We start from the raw sequence: 21,998 nt of genomic DNA, 5'->3' as shown, positions 1-21,998 counted from the left end.
GCCCAAGCAACACAGAATTCAGATCTTGGGGTTTAGCTTCACTTTTATGCGGTTGAACCCTTTTGTCCTCTCATTTTGTGTAACACTGAAATTAGAGCACAACTCCCACCTGCACAGAGTACACTGGGTACACAGCAAACATGAGGAACAACTTCCCTGTTACCCACACCCAGGGAAGCTGGCCTGGGCCGCAGGGGCATCCAACACCCCTCTGGAATTAATTTTTTATGATGAGGATGGTGAAACACTGAACAGGTTGCCTAGAGAGCTGGTAGATGCCCGATCCCTGGGAACATTCACAGTCAGGTTGGACGGGGCTCTGAGCAACCTGATCTAGTTGAAGATGCTCATTGCAGGAGGGTTGGACTAGGTGACCTTTAAAGGTCCCTTCCAACCCAAACCATTCTATGATTCTACGACTCTATGAATCCTCACCTGTGGCCCTGCAGCTGGCACTGGTTGAGGACCAGCAGTGCCCTTCTGCCGGGAGAGAATAAGGAAATGCGGCCGGAGGAAGGTTCCCGCTGAAGAACAAACCTGGGCCGGAGCAGCCGAGACACAGCAGGGCCCGGGAGGAAAGGTGCGTTTTGCCCTCAGGGTCGTGAGCTCGCCTGGGGACCGGCGAGGTCCCCGCGCTGCGTCGGCGGGACCCTGAGCCTAGGTCTGTGTGTGCTGCGGGCGTTGCGCAGGCCCGAGGGGTTTGTGGCCGGAGCGCAGCGACGGACAGCCGGGGTCAGGAGCACCGCGGCGCCGGCCGCGCCCCTCTCCTTCTCCACACGCGGCCGACCCTGGTGCTGCCGGCGGGAGAGCGCCGCTGCCCGCCCAGCGTCTGTGGTAGCGATGGCGGAGCGGCCGCAGGGGGCGGGTCGCAGCAGCAGGAGAGGCACCGCCTTCCCGCCCGCCCGCGACTGCGGGGCCGGAGTCAGAGGAGGAGAAGCGGCCGCGCTGGTCCTCCTGGCGGGCGGGAGGAGGTGAGCGGCGCCGGGGCTGGGGCTGGGGCTGGGGCGGGAGGGGGCCCCATCCCCGCCGGGCGCCTCCTCAGACCAGCCGTGCCCGCTGTCGCCCCACGGGAGGCTGCCCACCGCCCCTCGCTGTGGCGGCGGGCTCCCGCCGCGGCTGCCCCCGTCCCTGGGCAGGCTCTGGTGGGCCTGGCGGTGTCGGGGGCCCCCCGGAGCGGGTCAGGCAGCGGGGCTGGGTGCGGCCCGGCCCCCGGCAGCCGCGAGGGGCGCCCCGGTGCCTGGCGGCGGCGCGGGGCTGGGGTGCCTCCGCCCCGCGGCGGCCGGGCCTGGCAGCGCTGCCCCAGCTCTGCCCGGGGGGTCGGAGGCGGCCGTGGCGGCGACTGGCCCGGCGGTGGGGTCGCCGCTCTTGTCACGGGCGATGTTGTCGTTGCAGCTGGAGATGCCGGTCAGGAGCTGGGCCCCGCCGACCTCCTCTGGGGTAGGTACCCGCATCGCGCTGCCGCCCGCTAGCCTGCCGAGGGGCAACCAGCCTTCACCTGGCATCCGGCCAGCCCCTCGCCTCAGTCCTCGCCCCGTAAGGTCCCGCCCGAGCGCGTGGGCACAAATTCATTGACTGCCCGGCTTTCTGTTTGTTCGTTTTTCTCCTTCAGTAGTTATTTATCCAAGAGCAGTTTTTCACGTCTGTGTCACCTTCTGGGTGGCATAGCTCTGTAGTGTTTTCTTAGCTTATCTAAGGGCAAATGTCAAATTTATGTCGCTTCTACTATTTTTTATATCTGTGAAGCCAGATATGTTGTAAAAGAAGGTGGGTTTTGTTGCAGTCTGTTCCTGAAAAACCCACCTTAGCTACTTCTTATCACCTGCTTCCCATCTAACTATTTACAAATTGATTGCTGAATAACTTGATGTAAAATCTGTCCAGAAGCTGAAGTTAGGCTAACAAGTCTTTGCTTTCTTCAGTCCTCTTCCTCCCCTCTTTTACAGGTATGTGCTAGCCTGCCTCTCTCGTCCTCTCTGAGTTCTCAAGATGTCACTTCGATCAGCATTTTAAGCATCAAGGGTGGATTTCATAAGTGTCTGCTGACTTGAAATTCTTTATCTTATCTTTAACTTTATCCTTTACTCTTAACTCACCTTTTTCCTCTTTGACCTCACCTTCTGTCTCCCTGTAAAAGGATTTTCATTAAATATCTCTTCATAATTAACCTTTCTGCTGAGGGCCGAAATAAGACATTTAACACTTTGTCCTACTTTGTGTCACCTATAATTTGTTCCTTTTCCTCTTAAGTTATAAACCTTGCCTTCTGTCTTTTATTGTACGTTTACTTGTTACCCTTTATGTCCTTCACTAGTTATAACTCATTTCTGTACCGTTGCTGTTCTGATTTTATCCCTACATGATAGCACTGTCTCTTTATACTGTTCCTTACCCATGCACACCCCCCCTTTTTTTTTTACTTTTTGTGTGATTTTTCAGGTCATTAAAGCTCTCCTGATGCAGTTAAAACAGTCTTATACACACTCTTTCCTCTGAATTGCTGTTGTGCATTTAATGAAGTCCCTTTCAGTAACTGCCAGCTCTCTGATCTCTTCCATCTCTTAGATTATTTGACCAAGAGTTGTGTCTGCCTATTCCCTGAGGTTTTTTTATGAAGTCTGTTAGGTTTATTCTGTTCTGTTCCTCACGCTCTACTTTCCTTAGAACAGGCAGTGAGAAACTTTGGCCAGTGGGCCAAATTCAGCTCACCAGGGCAATTCATCATGTCCAAATCCTTGATGCGCACTCTCCTAAGGATCCTTTGGACAAAAACTGAAAGTAGGCTGCAGTATGGTTAAACGGTACTGGTAGCCCATTGCCTTATGGCGATTCCCTTTCTATCCCAAAGTTTTGCAGCACCTTCATGTCACATGGCATGAATTGAAATGAGCTTTGTAATCACATGGTGAAAGCATACGTGTTCTGTCATATCCAGTTGATGTATATCTCTTGCCTGATCAAAATACAGCTATTCTCATTATGTTCCTGGATGTGAACCCATCATGATACAGGAAGTACTGGTATTTTGGTCATGTGTTAGATACATTTCAGGTCATGTGGTAAGAAGTCAGTGTTTTGTCAGTGCATGCATAAAAATCTACATGGTCTGCCTCTGCCAGAAAGATTCACTGTTAGAATCTTTTCTTGGAATACTGATTTTGTGGTCGCTTTCACATATTGCTTTCTGTCTTTAGTGTCTCAGTCCAGTTTCAGTGAGTTCTTCCCTTCTAGTCAAAGCTGAAAGGAAAAGTGCCCATTCTTCTAGTAGCTTCCTCCAATTTCTGAAACACAAAGCTGCTTTTAATTGTGGGAGGTTGTTCACCACACATACTGTATTCCTAGCCAATGGCTGGGTAAAGTCCCCCACTAGTGATTAGTTACTGTCATATCAGCTCTTGGATGGTGGCTCAGGAAAAGGTTCATTCAGCTCCTCCTTTCTATGTGGTTTGTTGTTGACTGCTCCTAAGACAGCAACCTCATGGTTTCTGTTTGCTCCTTCTTAGCCTGCCTTTCCTCATTGCTTCCTTCGTTTTCAGAACTCATTCCGGTTCTACAGTGCAGAACCACTTATGTCATAACTCTGGTTTCATGTGAAGACTTGCCTCCTGGGGGTTGTTTTGTTGGGTTTTTATGTCTTTTTGTCTTTGTTACAGCTTTACTGCAGTTCTGTGACCTCTTCTCCAAAGCTATAGCAGTATTTCTTTTAATTTTCTGTGAGCCTTAGCCTCTGTTCTTCTTCAGAGCCTCCCTTACTGCACTGAATTTGAGTTCTAAAACTCTCTTCCCTTTTATTATTGCAGGAAATCTATCTCTTCGTGCCATTAGCTTTTCATGGAATGCTGTCCCATGTGTTTGTCTCCAGGATTTATCTTCTCTGCCTGGTGAGAAAAATTCTGTTAGGCATATTTGTGACCCATGGCCTTGAATCCTTTACCCTTGCACCCACAGTTAATCCTTATACATCCATGGCCAGACCTAGCAGTCTGACCTAGCAGTGTCATTAGTGATCTCATGAATAGGCCTTGACAAACTGCCTTTGTTGTCTTTGCCATTGGATCCATATGTGCTGCCTGTTTCCCCGGCTGACAGGTGAGTATGTCAGATGGATGTCTGTGTCATGATGCCATGTGTGCCATGACATTTGCAGCTTTGAGACTTTTGCATCCCTTCCTTCCTGGCCAATACAGGATACCATGATAATAACCTGCATAAGCTTTTAATGGAATTCAGCTTCCATGAACTTACTGTCCTTATGCCAGCCACAGGCCAGCTATCTCTACCTTCTAATATTTTCCATAATTACCCAGTTTTCCTTACATGTTTCTTCTCATTATTCCATTGATCATTGACCTGAAACTTCAGGAGCACAGGGTTATCTTGTGGTCTAATATTCTGGGGCAGCAGAAGATGGGGAATAGGAGAAGATGAAAAAAATATCATTTACTTCTGTAACTGTGTTATTGAAGTGCTTGAAGTATTTTATGTTTCTCCTTGTATTAGTGACACATTGCAAGACAAAATTGATTAGCACATACTTTATTAAGGAGAAAATATAACATGAAACTTAGAACCACATATTTTGCTCCCAGAGATGTTTATGGATTCTGATGTCTTGTAAAATTGTATGATGCTGCATTTTCCCTTCTGTTGCTTTCTCCTTTTTTTTTTTTTTTTTCCCCCAGAAGAAATCATTATAGGTTTGGTGTCTTGGAAGTATGGAATCAATTTCTATGATGGGAAGTCCTAAGAACCTCAATGAAACTTTTCTACCAAATGTTGCCAATGGCATCAAGGATGCCAGTAAGATCACAATAGGCATCATTGGAAGTGGAGACTTTGCTAAGTCATTGACAATTAGGCTTATAAGATGTGGGTACCACGTGGTCGTAGGAAGCAGAAACCCTAAACTTGCTGCCGAGTTCTTTCCCCATGTGGTTGATGTCACTCACCATGAAGATGCAGTAGCAAAAACAAACATCATTTTTGTAGCCATACACAGAGAACATTATGCCTCTTTGTGGGACCTCAAGCATTTACTCACTGGTAAAATTCTGATTGATGTCAGCAATAATACAAGAGTAGACCAATATCCGGACTCCAATGCAGAGTATTTGGCATCACTTTTCCCAGACTCCCTGATTGTCAAAGGATTCAATGTCATTTCAGCTTGGTCACTGCAGTTAGGACCAAAGGATGCCAGCAGACAGGTAATTGTTACAATTGCATTAATTTAACTTGTTTGTAAGATTAAAATGACAGGACCTGAATGTAAGCAGCCAGAACTCATGGGATTCATCCTGCCTGACTTAATGTACCTGAAATTTTGGGCCTTTAGTTTAAGTTTTAGTAGCCAATAAAACTTTCAGAATCTAGTTCATCCACTGTAAGACGTATAGAGTAAGTGGTCCAAATTGTCCCCTGGGATGCCTTTTTGTCTTTAAAGATTGCAGAGGAAATGTGGATACTAGCTTAGACTAGACAGCTGACCTTTATATTACTACAGACAGAGGAGAGGAGTTGGGTCTTAATGTCTTCTGTAGGAAATATGTTAATTTTTATCCTTATGCTCTATACAAGGATAGAGGCAGTCTTTCCAGTATATTTTAGTTTCAGTATTGGTTTACATGGAGTGAACTATTGAAAGAGATGCACAGAAATCTGAGGTCCTGATCCTAGGGCTCAGGAGTCAGCTGTTCTAAAAATGCTTGCATTCAATGTAACAGCAAAGTGAATGAAAGATTATCTAGCTTTTAGAATGCCCCAAGGTCATAAATATGAGGAAACAGAATGTCGTGGTTTAACCCTAGCCAGCAACTAAGCACCACACAGCCGCTCTCTCACTCCCACTCTATCCCAGCCAAAACCAGCACACAGAAGGAGGCACATATGTTTCTAAGTGATCATTTGTTTGATCCAGCACTGCTTGGGAACATCATGTTCAAATTCCTTCCCAGTATGTTCCCCAAATCCATCCTGCATATAGAAAAGGCAGCTTTATGTTTTTCATGCTTTGCTGAAGTGATACAAAGGATTTAAGCCTATGCAAGAACGCAGTCCTTCACGGCTTTATGAACTCTGAGAAATGCATGAGAAATGACTGGTGTAATGTGCCTACTGAACACTAAATTGAGTTTTCTGGCACTTCAGGTAGATTTTAAATGGAATGCAATAGATTTAGAATTAGCATAATTTTAAAAATAACCTCTACTATTTTTATCCCCTTTCAGAATAGCACTGCACTGTAAGTAATTAACTTCTGTCAAAACTGATCATGTTTGCTCTAATGCAGATGATCAGTAAACAGTGTTGAGCAAACTATAGCCCACCGTAAATTTTAAAGGAACTTTAAAGTACTTTGTAGCAGTGCACTTCGTTCACTATGTAATAAACTGATCTTTAGAAGGCGTTCTTATTTGGCTGCTAGTTTTTGTCTTTTCTGTTAAACAATCAATTTTTGTGGAAATCTAGAGTGTGAAATTGAGCTAAGATTTTTATACTTGGAGAGATTACACGGTTCTCTGCTTTGTATTCTGTTTATGCTACAGCTGTTTTAGGGTCCTCATTCAAGATTCCTGTATTTTTGAGAGACTCATGATTTTCTGAAATGCTTTTAGCCATTGTTTCAAGTTCAATACAGTCCTGCAGACATTTTGGTATCGGGGCTTTCAGTGTGCAAATTACCAGAGCATCCCACAATCAGCTCATTATTAACTCCAAGAAAAAGCCAATTCTGTTTTGGTTACTCTGTTGCTAAATCAGTGTGCATATTTTCATTTTGGATAGATTTGTGTATGGTTTCATTCTTACCTTGGTGATATAAGCTGGGATAACAGTGTGTAGTTTTAGCAGTAGTGCTGTGGTTTTGTCCTGGAGGCCCTTAAGGTTTTTTTGTGTTGTTTTTTGGTTTTTTTTCACCTTTGAGTCTGTTTCTCTGACTACAGACAATTTGCTTGACTTTCCCAACAGGTCTATATATGCAGTAACAATGTTCAGGCTCGCCATCAAGTTATTGAGCTTGCCCGTCAGCTCAGTTTTATTCCTATTGATTTGGGGGCATTGTCATCTTCAAGGGAGATTGAAAATTTACCTCTGCGACTGTTCACACTGTGGAAGGGGCCTGTAGTGATTGCCATTAGCCTGGCAACGTTTTTCTTCATCTATTCCTTCGTCAGAGACGTAATCCATCCATACGTGAGAAATCAACAGAGTGACTTTTACAAGATCCCCATTGAGATCGTGAACAAGACTCTACCAATTGTTGCTATCACTTTACTTTCTCTAGTGTATTTATCAGGACTTATTGCAGCTGCTTATCAGCTTTACTATGGTACTAAGTATAGGCGATTTCCACCTTGGCTGGACAACTGGCTCCAGTGTCGAAAGCAGCTTGGACTGCTCAGTTTTTTCTTTGCAACAGTGCATGTGGCATACAGCCTCTGCTTACCTATGAGGAGATCAGAGCGATACTTGTTCCTCAATATGGCATATCAACAGGTAAGCCAATCGTTAGTTCAGTAAGCCAAAAATGCCTTGGCTGTATGCATATGGCTCATGCATACAATATATATGTTTTCTTAATCTGTTCCACTGTTTTCAGCAGAGAATGTTATGGATTACCTTATGTATAGCTAGTGCCAAGTAAGAAGGGAGACTAAAAGAAACATCTGTGCATTGTGCTCACCTTGTGGGTCAAGCTGCAGTCAAGTTTGTGTGGTAGGGGGAATCAAGGATGTGTCCTACTTAAATCCCAGATAGTAATATACACAAGGAGAATGTAGGATAGACAGGATAAGAGCAACAGCAGGAAACTTCTGAGTTTCTGCAGTATGTTCCTCTCTATGCATACTTAACATATAGGGGAAGTATGTATATCATAAGTGCATTTAAAAGTGTGAAAAAAGTATAAGGGTAGATACTGTAATAACGCTTACAGATACATCTATGTTTACAAAATGAAAATGCTGTTACTTTGTAACATTTTGGACCAGTGGTAAAAATATTTTATTCATTAAAAATTCTTTGAACATCATCTATTACAGGCAATAGAAATTGACTCACAGTTCCCAGGAGCAATTGGTCTTGCATAACCCTGAAACAATCTCCGACAAATCTGTCATCCTTTAGAAGAGGGTCCGATGCTCCTGTCTGGCAATGAGGTAGCTTATTGTCACCTTTAAAGTGGCAGAAAAGCAGCATTGCCATTCAGCACATAAAATCTGCAGAAAAAAGAGAAGTGATAGAACAGAAAGAAAAGCAAACTAAGGAAATCAAATCAAATGGAACAAATTAACAGGGATTGGGTCCACAAATTCTAAAAGAGCTAGCATGAAAAATTGAACTTAAGAGAAAGGCAGGAAGAGCAAAACTAAAAGGCAGCAAGAAGCTGTAATTGTTCACAAGTAGTATTAGTAAAGGACCCACTGATACTTGTACTAAGAAATTATTTTGGTTTTAATAATATTGTAAAACTCTCACTTGCTAATATTCCTAGTGAACCTCTTTCAAGACATGCCATATCACAACAGTTCACCTGAAAGCGGAAAAATAATTGAATATCCAAGCCTCTTAATTGTTAAGGACCTGAGTTGTTTCTTTTTTCTGGTAAAGCTCTCCAATGAGAACAATCTTGGATGTATCTGATGTCAACAAGAGGCAAAATAACTTGGACTTAGCAGAGGGAGCTGAAGCAAAACCAAGAAATTATGCTAAACTATTTCTAAATGTAACAAACTAAAAACAAATTGCAGGTTTACCCAATTTATGTTATCGAATTTAAGTTTCCAGGGTCTGAAGAACACAGCTACTTTTCTACAGTACATAGGAATGCGCAGATTTATCTGGTTTTATAACATAATTGTTATAAATTGTATATAATGTTATATTTTCTTTTAACAACTCATCTAAGTTTCCATGTTTAACATATTTTTCATCTAACAAGAGCCAATACCAGCAGTAAGGAAACAGTTGTTTTTCTCCAAGACATGAGGAAACCTCTGAAATATTTGACCCCATTTTATAGTTCTCCTGTGACTGTAGACTTTTAGTCAACAAAATAACTTCTGTTGATATTTTTAATATTCTGTAGAATAAAGTGCTTCCTTTCTGTTCTTTCATCAGGTTCATGCAAATGTTGAAAATTCTTGGAATGAGGAAGAAGTGTGGCGAATTGAAATGTATATCTCCTTTGGAATAATGAGTCTTGGATTGCTTTCTTTGCTGGCAGTAACTTCCATCCCTTCAGTAAACAGTGCCTTAAACTGGAGGGAGTTCAGTTTTATTCAGGTGTGTTACTTTTTAAATAAGGGGGTTTTGTTGTTAATAAGATATTATTGATGATGACGATGATCATGATGACGATGAACATGGTGGTGATGATGAAGAAAAGCACTTTGCAACATGATGAGAGCTTTTTTTTCCCCCTCTCTCTGGTAAGTTAATTAAAACAACATATCCTTACTCAGCAGATATATTACCATGAAGGCACATTAAGTATTTCATGAGCGTAAGCGTAGGAATTTGCATTTTACACTTCTTGGTCTTAAATAACCAACACAGCTAAGACCAAATGAGCACTAATCTATTCCTTTTCCATTGTCAGAATTTCTTGCTAAATTCAAATTAGATAAATTTGGACAAACTCACTAAAGGCAATGATACTGATGAGATACTACTATATGTAGATGCACACAACTGTTAAAATTAAAGACTTAATTTCTCCTGCAGGATTTCTATTGCACAGCCCTCTGACAGCCATGGTGTCATTGATTCAGGTTTGCTTCCCCTCCACTGTGTGGGAATTAATACAGTTCTCAATTGCGTTATTCCCATTAGCTGAAAATACCTATTAGTAAAATATGAAGCTTTGTTTATTAAAAGCAGAGGCTTTTCCAGGTCCTGGCAGCCCTTCTGCTGCCCTCTTTCCTCAGATAAATATCTGCTACAGGCAGACCTAACCAGATAAAATACTGAGAAATACAGGCTTTAATAAACAGCTTAATGTTTGGTTCCAAACAAAATTGCCATTAGTTTTAGGTAACAGTCAGTGATAAGAAATCTTATTAGGATTCAGTCTTGTGATAAATTTCCTAAGTGTGTACACGCAGTTTTGGGTTTTGGTTTGGTTTGGTTTATTCTCTGATTTTGGATTCAGTACTCCAGTCTTAACTCAGTCTTTTCTGATTAACAGGTTTTGAACATAGCCACTGTAATAATATTGCCTAATTCTTAGTCCTGTCACTCTTTACAAATTCCTACCTTCAGAACACAGGCACTGACTTTACTGTACAGGACTTGAGTTGTGCTTCATAATTTACAGACATTTTAAAGCCAGTGATGGGGAACACTTCTTTGGCTGTAGTTGTCAGAGGTCTTCTGTCTGTAAAGTAACGTCTTCCCTTCCCGTAGGGTTTTTGTTGGTGGAACACTCCAGCTAGGCCTACACAAAGTTTGCTGAATAATTTTTCAAATTAGAGTTCCCCTGACAGAACTGTTTATTCTCACTCATGGTTTTGAGCCTTCAGAGGGAGTAGATACCCATTTTGTATTGTTACAACATCCCTGTCATCCAGAGTTCTCTGTGCAGGGACAATAGTAGTGCTGTCGAGTGATGTAAAACGTAGTGCAAAAGGGAAAAATATGTATTCACTCATGAGTGAGGTGATACCTTTGTCCAATAATGACCTCCAGCCACAAACCCAGCATTTGTGTCTTATTTTTCCTTACTCAAATTTCCAAATTTCAGGCTTGTGTGACTGAGTCAAAACCCACACAATAATCACATAATGATGTGTCTACAAGGGCATTTTTTATTGTGTCGTATTTACTGCAGTTATTTCCACTTTAAATAAAGTAAAAATAGTTCCAAATTTAAATAATTGTGAAGTTTAATGAATCGTCTGTCAGTATTTTGAGGAATTTGATTGGGAACAAGTTGTTTGCTTTGGAGGTATGTTACAGTTGATACTGCATTACATGCTGAAGAGAACTGGTATTGGTAATTAATTATGATCATTTCCAATTTTTAATCACAAAAAATACTGAACTACTAAAAATTTCCTTAAAGTTAATGATCATTAAAGGTACTTTACTTTGTCATTAATTACTTCTCAGGATGTAAGTTGTTCTTCATTTAGTTACTTTTCCTTCAAAAAAGTCCTCTTGCTTTATTCAATCAGAAAACAGACTTTCAGCAATCCCTCGCTAAAGTAAAAGGAGTCTGCATTTGTGCACAACCTTCATTGTACCCAGTGTGCAAGTAAAACAGATAAAACATCATAATACTTACTGTCTTTTGTATTTTTCTTCTACTGAAGTGCAATGTGATGAAGTGAATTCGAACTTCATTTTCTCAATCTTCTCTAAGTCAGGGGGAGAAACAGTGGAACTATTAGCCCATCATCTCAGTGCTGCTTTTTTTTAACTGGGAAAACCAGTATGTCTCTAGCTTTAGTACTGAATCTCGGATGATTTGCCACAATAATTGCTGAAGTTGTTTAGCATCTGACAGATGAAGAATCAGTCAGTCAGCGCACTCAGGCAGTTTCTCACCCCAGGACTTCCCACTGAGAACAACATACTATTGCTTGGTCATCTTAGTAAATACAGTTTCATCAAAATAAGGGTCTGGCTCCTTTAAAGAGTTTTACCACTAAAACATACTCAGTCTTGAGTCCTACTAGGAAAATCTGAGTTTAGGATTAACAAATTATTAACATAGACTATTTTCTAGCCTTGTTCCAGTAGTACAAGCCCTGAGCAGCATCTCCCCTACCTACAGTGGTTCAAACAGACCTCTACTGCAGTCTTCCTCATAGTGTAAAGAAACCCCAGTTGTGAATGTTTTTGCCCAGAAATCATTGCTGTCCGATATCCCCAGTTATTTTGGAGATGCCTCCATCTTACCTGACACAGGTGTCAGCAGCCCCAAAAATTCCAGCCTGCTTGATCAAGGGAAAAGGACTTTAAGAGGAGAAGCAGTGCAGGCTCCTCTCATTCCCTCAGAGTACGAATATGAATGAAGTGAGATATGAGAAGGTTGAATAGTGATGCAAAAGGAAGTTACTGTGTCAGCCCTACCAGAAGCTAAGAGACAGCAGAAAACTTGAAGTACTTACAGTAAGAGCTGACCACTGTACAAAACAAGTATCTGATTACTTCATCATGATTCAGAGAAAAACACTCATAACATCCAGATGGAGGAGCCACAGAACCAGGCAGTGATGAAGAGTTTGCCCAGTAGGAGATCCTAGATGATTGAAACTTAGCATGAAACTTTGCAGGCATCTCAACATGACCCAGAGTTAGAGCTTACTGAAGAAAGAAGCAGGGAAGAAGCTGGGGCTGATAAACCAATGCATCAGTTTTCTTAAATGCGACTTCAGTACTCTTCTTTTTCTCTTCTAAACATATTTCGATAACGGACAAAGATAGACATGGGCAAGAAATAAAAAAGAATTTGTATTTTGTCAGAGCAGGCAGAATAACTAGCCTAAACCAAAACACTGCAAACAGAAAAAGGCATTTATTGAAACCAGTCCTTGAGTGTTCACATAAAATATATGGAAATGGAGACTGTTGTCTGCCAGCAGTGCTGTACCAGGTCCTTCAGTCTTCTGAAGGAAGTTAAATTGTAAATATATAATGTAAGCATAATTGACTACTGCTTTTGTTTTTCAGTCTAAGAGTTGAAGTCCAAAGCACATCACTCAAAGTGGCAACGGACAGAACAAACTGGCTTTAAAAGCTGAGCTTTATGTTTCTTAGCAAAAATCAGTGCAAATCTGCCATTTGCATAGTAGGAAGCTGATATTTTTGTAAACATTCCTTTTGTCTCCTAGCACAACGCTAAAGTTTTTTGGAGACAGTGTTACTAAAACTTTTCTTGCGTACACACTTTGAGGAAGGGCTGCCCTGCCTTGGTTCTCCCACAAGGATAGGATACTTTTTCCCCAGAGTAAAGAAGAATGAGGCCTGAGTATTTAGCAAGTTTATGGGTAAGATTCCAGTCAGAATTGCTACAGCCTGTATGTAAGTTTAGCAATATCCTGTTACTGGGGGAATCTGAAGTATACCTTGCATAAACGTGGGCTTTGGAAAATACCTTTTGTATATATAAATTTCTTGGAACTACTTGACCATTGTGAAAGTAGAAATTCCTCAAGCAGATTTGTCCCACGGCAGATTCGTGTCTCTATATATGTACATCTTCCTGGTAACATTTTAGGGATTTTTCTCCTGCATCTTTTCCACTCCTCTAACACTTTTTTTTTCACCCCAAACAATGCCAGTTTGTCCAGTTTATCAGTGGCGTTGGCTGAGAATCTCCCACATTGGCTAAAAAACTGACTTTGATCAGGAAGGAAAAGAAACAAAACAGGAAAGACTTAGAGGAAAGCTAAAAGATTGGGAGTCCATAGGAAATGTGCTAATCTGTTACTCAGCTTCCAGGAAACACAGTATTATGGAAGATAAGGAAGCAAAGCAACCAAAGATGTTCTTCCCCTTTTCTCAGCAGCCATCCTAGGGCCTAGGCAGAGTGTTCCCAAGACTTACAACTGATATTGCTACTCACTCACCAATGTGAATTTACCAGTGAAGGAAAAGTATCCCTTCTTGCTGCTTTCAAAAGTCCTCTGCTCTTAAAGAAGTTAGCATCCTGTGCCTCTCCTGGCCTCCCTGTGGTAACATTAGTGTAAGTGATCTTCCAGCTCTCGTAGACATACTCATCCCCTTTCTTTTTGTGCCTTAAGAAGCCAGGAAAGGATGACAGAAATGCAATATATATATTCCATCTGAAGCACAACTACATTTCAGGAAATCCGTTGTCTTTAATCCCTGTATTCCCTCCTCCATGTTGTCCAGTCATGAACTTGTGCAGAAGAAAATAACCTTGCATACCTGAATGATAGCAGCTCTCTCCCCTTTCCAGTATTAAACAGATTGCTTTCTAGCAATTAATAACTCCCACAGCACAATCATCATTTATTTCTCAATAATTTAAACATCTTTCATGTTAGCATCCATAGGGTTGGTCAACTTTGGAATATGGCTTCCTGACACTACCACTAGCCAAGATTTGTAGTATGATCCACTGCTACCAATTGATTTTATTTTTACTGTTCAGCTGCTGAACATTGCCTTTTCCTGCACTAGCTGATGTCTTTTTGTCCAAACCTGCTTCGGTCAGTTCTGAGTTTCCTTATTTTACTACTGTACAGCCATTGCTGTAGTCTTTGAACATTTGCAGATACAGAAAAATCAAGTCTTTATAATGAACGCAGAAGTTTTGTACTGACACAGCCTCCTGCAGTGGGGTTTTACTTAAGTAGCAAAGACAGCCAGTCTTGCTTGTACTTCTGGAAAAGTCATTGTCAGTAGCTGCAAGCTAGGATAAATGCTCTTAATGGAACTTTCTAGTGCAGATCTGCCCTGATGAAACAAACTAAAGACTGCAGAATGCTAAGTAGTGTGGAGGACATCCTCTTTCTAGCTAAGCGGTGTTATTACTATCAAAAGTACAGCACAGAAATAAGGCAATTAAGGGCCTGATAGAAGAAAATACCATCAGTAGCTGACAGAAGCTCCTATAGGAGTGTTGTCAGATTTTTAGATGAGTGGTTGAAATGATCTAGTACATACTAGCAGATGCCCTACCAACACTTCAAAGAAGCATATGGCAACTTTCCACAAGGCAAAACAAAGAACTTGATAGAGGTGCATCATATGTTTTTCTTGTCCCTGAGCTGTTAGTTCAAAATGTACTGATAAATGTACTGATGTACTACTTAGCTTCCATTTTGACCATTAGATAGAAAGATATAAAGAGATGTCTCAAAACTGTAATTTGCAGATGGAATTTAAATAAGCATCAGATTTCTTTTTTTGTTTAAATTTGGGAAGAGTCTGTATAACACTTCCCTCCTTTTTCAAGAATTGTTATAGTTCTCATCAGTAAGCCTGATAAAGAAATGAGGAATATGATTCACTTGTGCCCTTCTCCCTGCTGGCAGTGATATAACAGCAATTAATTCAGTCACACCAGAAAAAATCTGCAATAACATATTAAAACATCAGGTTTGATAGTATTGTTTGCTGTCCAGATTTCTTACCAGAACTTCTGTTCAAACACTGCATATGCCATTTTCATATCCACAAGTGGTTGTTCTGTTTATTATGGAATATTCTGGGAGGAAATTGTTCTTTTTAATAAAATGGGTGCAGCTTACCTAAATTTTACCAACATGGCTCTGAAACCATTGTCAAAAAAATGTGTAAATATTGACAAGTTAAAAAGCATGGTACCAATCTCTGGAAATTAACAAAAGTATTTTTCCTTTTATACCATTGTATCTGTGAATCCTTGCAAATGGTATTAGCTCAGACATTCTCCTTTCCCTAGAAACTGGTTAATCTTGAAGTAGAAGGAATTAATTCTTTCACTAACTATTATAGACCCTTAGGCTGCATTTTTCTTTGCCTCTCTGTTTACTGGAATTAAACCAAACCTTGGTAGCTAGTTACCTTTCTTAATATTCATTCTCTGTTTCGATGATTTTCTACAAATGTTTCCCAACCAAGTTAGTCATTACATCAGTTTTGGCCAAAAAGAGTTCTTCTTCATTTGATCACCACCAGAATTCAAAGCACAGTAGTCTTTTTTTTTACCATGATTTGGGAAAGTCAAGGTTAATACATTTAACTCTGTCTGCAGAGCAATACAACGACAAGGTTCTTAAAAGGGCAGATTCACAGAAACGGTGAATGACCCCTATTAGCACTACCTTCTGTGGCATGCTCTAGATTACACGGTAAGAGGTCCTCTGCAGAGTGCTGTGGGAACTTTCTACTTCACGTTTCATCCGGCCCTACCTGTTTATGATAAACTGCATCATCGCCTTGTGCCATTATGCCCAAGTCTTGCAGTCCAGATACTCCCATTAACCAGTAGGCAACAGCTGAAAGATAAGGGATGGTTTATGCTAACTTCAGATGAGTGGATGTAGGCCATTATGAGGAAGAAGCAAACTGCACCTCTCAGAGCGATAAAAATCTGGAGTGTTAGGCCCAGATCTCTTCCAGCAGAATTGCATTGTTCCATAATTGTGAATCTTGGAAGCGATCTACCCTCATAGTTAAGAAACAGGGAACTTAATTTCCAATCACAACTGATGTTGTTACAGTAAATTCACTAGGATTGTTCCTTATTCGCATGCGCATCCTGAAGTTGACTTCCATTACTTAGAATTTGGGCAAACATCATCTTCATTTCAGCTTTGACTAAGGCCTATAGATGCTAGCAGAGATATGTTGTAAATCAGTGTTCAGTTCAATCCGTAGTTTTCAGAACATGCGAACTTAAAACCTCATATTGCTAATTTAAAATAGTGTATAGGTAAGAGATTTTAACATGATGTCTAATAGAAACGTTAATGGGTTAGAGCTGTCAGATGAAGGACCAAGTACTATTATCTCTTCTTTTTTCCCTGTTTTCTCTTTTTTCAAAGTCTACACTTGGATACGTTGCTCTGCTTATAAGTACTTTCCATGTACTGATTTACGGATGGAACAGAGCTTTTGAAGAAGAATATTACAGATTTTATACACCACCAAATTTTGTTCTTGCCCTTGTTCTGCCTTCCATTGTAATTCTAGGTAAGATTATTTTACTTTTGCCATGTGTAAGTAGGAAACTGAGGAGAATTCGAAGAGGATGGGAGAAAAGCCATGGTATAGAAGAAGCAAGTGGGTCTGTTCCACATCTCTCCCCAGAAAGGATAACTGTGATGTGATGATAGACTAATATTTGTTAGGACTGTTGTAGATGTGGTTTGGGGTTTTTTTGTCATAAACTTGTATTTTTAGGAGTTTAGTTGAAGTATGAGTAAAGTCACTGTGGACTTGCTTGGCATATAGTACAAGCTCTCAACCAAACTGAGAAATTTGTAACTAGAAGACTACTACTTCAGATAACTACAAAAATATTTTTGTTTTGAATTACAGAGGGCAGATGATTATGAAATCAGAATTTTTTAATGCTCCTTTGCACAGTTATGTCACAACAGTGTTTTATTATAACCATGTTTTCCAGATATTTCTTTGACTTAGAGCATATGTGTTAAGAGTGCTATTTATTGATATCACATTTTCTGGGCAGTGTTTCTTTTATTAAAACCACACTTCTGGGTTAGTGAGTTCAGAATATAGACTAATAGAGTTAATAATTTAGGAAATAATCAGGTTTTTAAACCAATTAATTTGTAATGATGTATTGCACATGTACAGTATATTTATTTGTGTGTGGTTTTACACCATTCCATGATTTGAATATGCAAAACCAGTTTCAATTATGATGTAATTGTACATCTTGCAAGTAAATGGTATTGTACTAACGGGGTTATTTTTTTCAAAGTATCACATAGGATTTTAGACCTTTGGCATCTCTTTATTTCCATATATCATATAATGAAAATTCAAAACAGTGTTATACATGTATAGAAAGACTTGCAGATATGTGTGCAAACTAGTTTTTGATTTTAGAATCATTTCGAAATATCAGGAAATATTTTAAAACAAAAAAGCTGAGAAATCTGCAACAATAAATATCCATTTTCACTGTGAAACTTCCAATATGTTGGTACAACAGGGAAGCATCACAATACTCATGTTCTATATGTTTCTACACTGGAGTTTCAGTTATATATGAATTTCCCAGAGTCTGTCTTAAATTCTTAGTATCTTTTTGTGCAAATCCAATCTTATATTTTTATATAAAAGTCTTACTTTTACAACAAGTGTCTCTGGGATATGCCTGAATTTTTGAAAAGCAAAATTATTATTCTTATACCTAAAAATGAATTTATCTCTAAAACTTGACATTTGCATTTACTGTGGGATTCTAAAGAACGTTCACAATCATTTATTACTAGTGTTTTGTCAGGTTCTACTCTTCTCTAACAAAATAGCCAAACTCAACTCATACCTTCAGGCTACTCCTGCTTAATTAGCAAAGCCTTTATTTCAGTGTATCAGAATGTGTATATCATCCTAATTTTCTTTACTTGTATGAAATTATATTTTTCTTGTCTATATTTGCACTGTTTAGGCTCTCTGACTTTCTTAGCTGAACCTTCACTTATTATTTATTACTTTGCAAGAATTTGTCATCGATGTGATACATCAGAAATATACAGTACTTAAGTTTTAATTTATCCTTAAACATCACTAGTCCTGTAAATCTCATTATCTCTGTAATGAAACCAACAGCTCCACAGAACAAAAAGAATCTAGAATCAAACTCTGCCCCCAGTTACACCAACCTAAATCTCAAGAGTTCATGTTAGTTGTTCTTAATTTCATTTCAAATTCAAAAAATCTACAACAATTTTATTTTCATTGTAGTATCCATATTCTGCAAACTTACACATCAAGCCTGTGTATATTCTGGGTTTGTTGCAAATCAAGAGACAGTTGAACTTTCTTTCATTTTAAGCATGTTCAAATCTAGAGATGAAAAATAAAATTTTTGCATGATTTTTTCCAGAATTAAAGCATTTTTTATATGTCTTTAAACATGTTTTGTATCGAATGAGAGGTCAGTGAATTCTTTTTGAAAATGGAGGTTTGCGAAAACATTTTTCTGGAAAAAAAAAATTCAACTTTCAATTTCGTGCGTGTCAACAGAAATTTGAGGGTTTTCTCAGTTCACAAATTTTCAATTTCACATAGTTAGAAAACTCAGTTTTATCCTCCTTTTTAAGCTACTGGGGAGGAAGCAATTGGAAAGAGAAAATTCATTTTATTTTACCATTTTTTGGAAAGTAACAATAATAACAGCTATAATTGGTCAGAGTAAGCTCTTTGAGACTTGTCTCCAATAGCTGACAAGTGGCAGATGCTTCCAAAAAGAGGGCATGTGTCCATTGATTCTTCTCCTGACATAACCTCTCAGCCTCTTGGAAATCAATAATTTAGAACTTATTTGAGACAGGTGCTGCCTCTGGACTATTGTATTTAATAGCTACTTCCTCCAAAAATTTAACTTTTTTAGAAATTTGAAACTTTCCCAGTTTTTTACAGGAAAAGAAAAGTCGAAAGAGGAAAAAAAAAAGTTTAAATATCTATCAAATTAATAAAAAGTTTACATTCTTTCTTTTTTCCAAAACCAAATCAGTCAGTTTCAAGGTACTAATTTTATTGTCCCTCATCCAATATGCAGCTATTTCAGTGATACTTGTGATACACAAGGACAATACTATTTTATCAAACATTCTAGACATTAAGTGAAAAACCTGTCATTGTTGGAGATAGACAGGAGCCTAAAGTAGTACGAATTAGATTTTCACATAAAAATGAAAAACAAGTGACAATTGCAACTTCTAACTTACTTTGCCTGTCGATAAATACATTCCAATACAGAAAGCTGTATATTTCTTGAAAAGCTTGCAGAATTATATGTAACTGAATTTCCTGGCCTGTTTCCTATGCCATTATTGCAGAGGGAAGCCACACAAAGCTTAGGCATTTGTGCTTCAATCCTTTAAATAAAATTAATTTTAAAAAATCTTAGAATACACAAAGTCTTGGAGAATTTTAATGGGATAAATACCATACTACATTCTACCCCAGTCCTGTACCTGAAACCTGATTAAAATCACTAGAATGGGATGGTATAACTGAGAGCAGAATTCCATACCTCTGAACAAATTTAGGGCAGAAACCATTATGTTGACAATCTGATTACATTTCAAAATTAAATATGCTGCTATTATTTTATAGTAATTCTACACTTCTGTAGAATAGGTAATTGACATTCATGTTCCCTACAATTATCTAATTCATTTGATGCAATAGCGATAATGTTGCAGAACTAAGATACTGTACTAATTGAAAATTACTGTCAAAGTCCATATATATTGTACTGTAATGCAACCACTGACAGTATATACAGAAATGTATTGGCCCTCTTTCCTATGCAAAAAGTTATTTCATCATTAACTTTCTTCAAGAATGTTTAAACTGTTACATTTTGAACTGCCAAAGGTGTCTGGAGAGAATAATGATGTGTTGTTCCTTTTTTCAAACTGTGTGTGTAGAAAATTAAAAATGTGTTTTGATTTTATAAGTTACGTGAAAGGTTGAAATACTGAAGTATAAATAAATAGATGATATTTTTAGATAAAATATATGAAGACATTTTGTGAAATATTTGTGCTACAAAATAACATGCGGTTTCCTGTTAGGCCATGTATTTACTTCTAACGGGAATAACAAGTTGACTTGTGATTTAATATTTTGTAGTGTTCTTTAAGGACCAGTTCACTCTTAACAAGAGACCATTAAGTCTGAAAGTGAAATGACACTTATGCATTTACTACACATTATGTATCATATCATGCATATGTTTAGTCACATAAGGAATATTTACTCATGTGATCAAACACATTGATTTCTATAGAAGAACTCACATTAGGACTTCTCATCGGAAAAAGACCTGAGGCTAAAAGTTTAGTTTTGATTGCCTAAACATGAACAACTAAACTCGTTTAGACGTCTTAGTTACTTAGGAGAATAAATACATATTTTGAGGAATAGCCTGCTATAAAAATATTATTGTGTAGCTTTATATAAATTTGCTTACTGGCTAATGAAAAATGAATAATGAAATAAACTACATTTCTCTTCATTACTGTTCAGTAAAAAAAAAAATAGTGCTTAATATGTAATACATAACTGTACACATCATATTAGAAAATGGATACCTCTATGTATTTAGCAACAGGTTATTTGTTTTCTATGGATATTAAGGTATGCTTTCTTAACATTGTCTAAAATACAGTTCTATTACAGGTTCCATATGTGTCTTTATCTTACAATTCTATTAACTGTGGCAACTATGTACAAGTTAATTAAGTACCCATCTTCTTGAATTATTTAGAGATTAATTATTTTGTAATTGTTTTGCAAGTTCTTTGCATATCTAGCTTGTGGTAATGGTTACTGTGAATTGGTTTCACTTTTTGTTCCAACATTGTGCATTACATGATGTGCTAACATGAGAAAGTACATTTGCATTTTTATTTGGCATTAATTGCCTATAAAACAGTGTGTCTGTGTCTGTGTGTGTCTATGTTATTAGCTATACATGCTGCCCAACTAGCACTAAGGGAAATTATTAATTAATATAAGGCAATGAGTTCCCAAGTGGCTATAAATTTCATGGGTATGAATATAGTTAGGAAACAGCTTTCCTCTGAATGTGAAGATTTCCTCTGAAAGTTAGATATATCAGGTGCATAAAAATTAGATAGATTGAGTTTTCCAGTATAATATTTTCATATATGCAGTGGTAATAGATGCATATGCATAGTTCCTTTCAGACAGTGCATCTCCTAATACACAAGTTTTCGATTTCTTGGCTGTTCATCTTGTAGTATTTTCTATCAATGTAATGAATAATGTTGCAGTACTGATGTTGTATCAGTATATGATACTGCTTGAATTAATTAGATTACAGCCTTTAAAATAAGTGACACATTGAACTGACTTGAACAATGATCTCTATCATTATATATTGTTTCTCATGCCTTGCTGGCAGTGTCTTGCAGTGAGCATAGTACGTCTCCCATGTGCAATATTCTCTTTGTAGTTGTGTTTGTCAATTTGTTTGTGCTGTCTCTCTGAACAGGGCTATTATAAATTACTAGTAGTGCTTTTATCTATTTTTCCATACGCTGTGTTTTACAGAAAAATCAATAAAAGTCAATGTCAGGTATTTGGCTTTTTCTTCTGTGCTTACGCATAATAAATTGTAGCTTGCTTTTCTTTATAATACATGTGTGCTCTGATCAACATTTTCTCTGAGAGGTAGAACTTGAATGTGAGTTCATAAAAAAACATTCTAAAGGACAATTGGTTTCTTTTGCAATGGCTGGATAACAGATATTTCACACTGGAAAGCTATATCCCATATCCTACTGTAAGGTATTCTCCATATTTTCAGATCA

At 38.7% G+C, this 21,998-nt stretch overlaps 1 protein-coding gene across 2 annotated transcripts; it reads left to right on the top strand.

Annotated features, from left to right (window-relative positions):
- The first annotated feature begins 926 nt into the window (after positions 1-926).
- On the top strand, positions 927-21,745 carry STEAP2 (STEAP2 metalloreductase). 2 transcript variants are annotated; one of them, XM_072854305.1, is made up of 7 exons: positions 927-971; positions 1,393-1,437; positions 3,798-3,878; positions 4,683-5,204; positions 6,964-7,491; positions 9,115-9,279; positions 16,500-21,745. In XM_072854305.1, the coding sequence occupies exons 4-7, from the start codon at positions 4,713-4,715 to the stop codon at positions 16,782-16,784; spliced, it is 1,470 nt and encodes a 489-aa protein (XP_072710406.1). In that variant the 5' UTR covers positions 927-971; positions 1,393-1,437; positions 3,798-3,878; positions 4,683-4,712; the 3' UTR covers positions 16,785-21,745. The 2 variants fall into 2 exon arrangements, with proteins under 2 accessions (XP_072710406.1, XP_072710405.1); XM_072854304.1 differs by having other exon boundaries at positions 4,680-5,204.
- Positions 21,746-21,998: the final 253 nt, after the last annotated feature.

The sequence above is a fragment of the Ciconia boyciana genome, chromosome 2 (genome assembly GCF_034638445.1).
Source record: "Ciconia boyciana chromosome 2, ASM3463844v1, whole genome shotgun sequence".
Taxonomy (NCBI): Eukaryota; Metazoa; Chordata; class Aves; order Ciconiiformes; family Ciconiidae; genus Ciconia; species Ciconia boyciana.
Note: the sequence above shows the minus strand (reverse complement) of the source record. Positions and strands in the feature narration are given on the sequence as shown.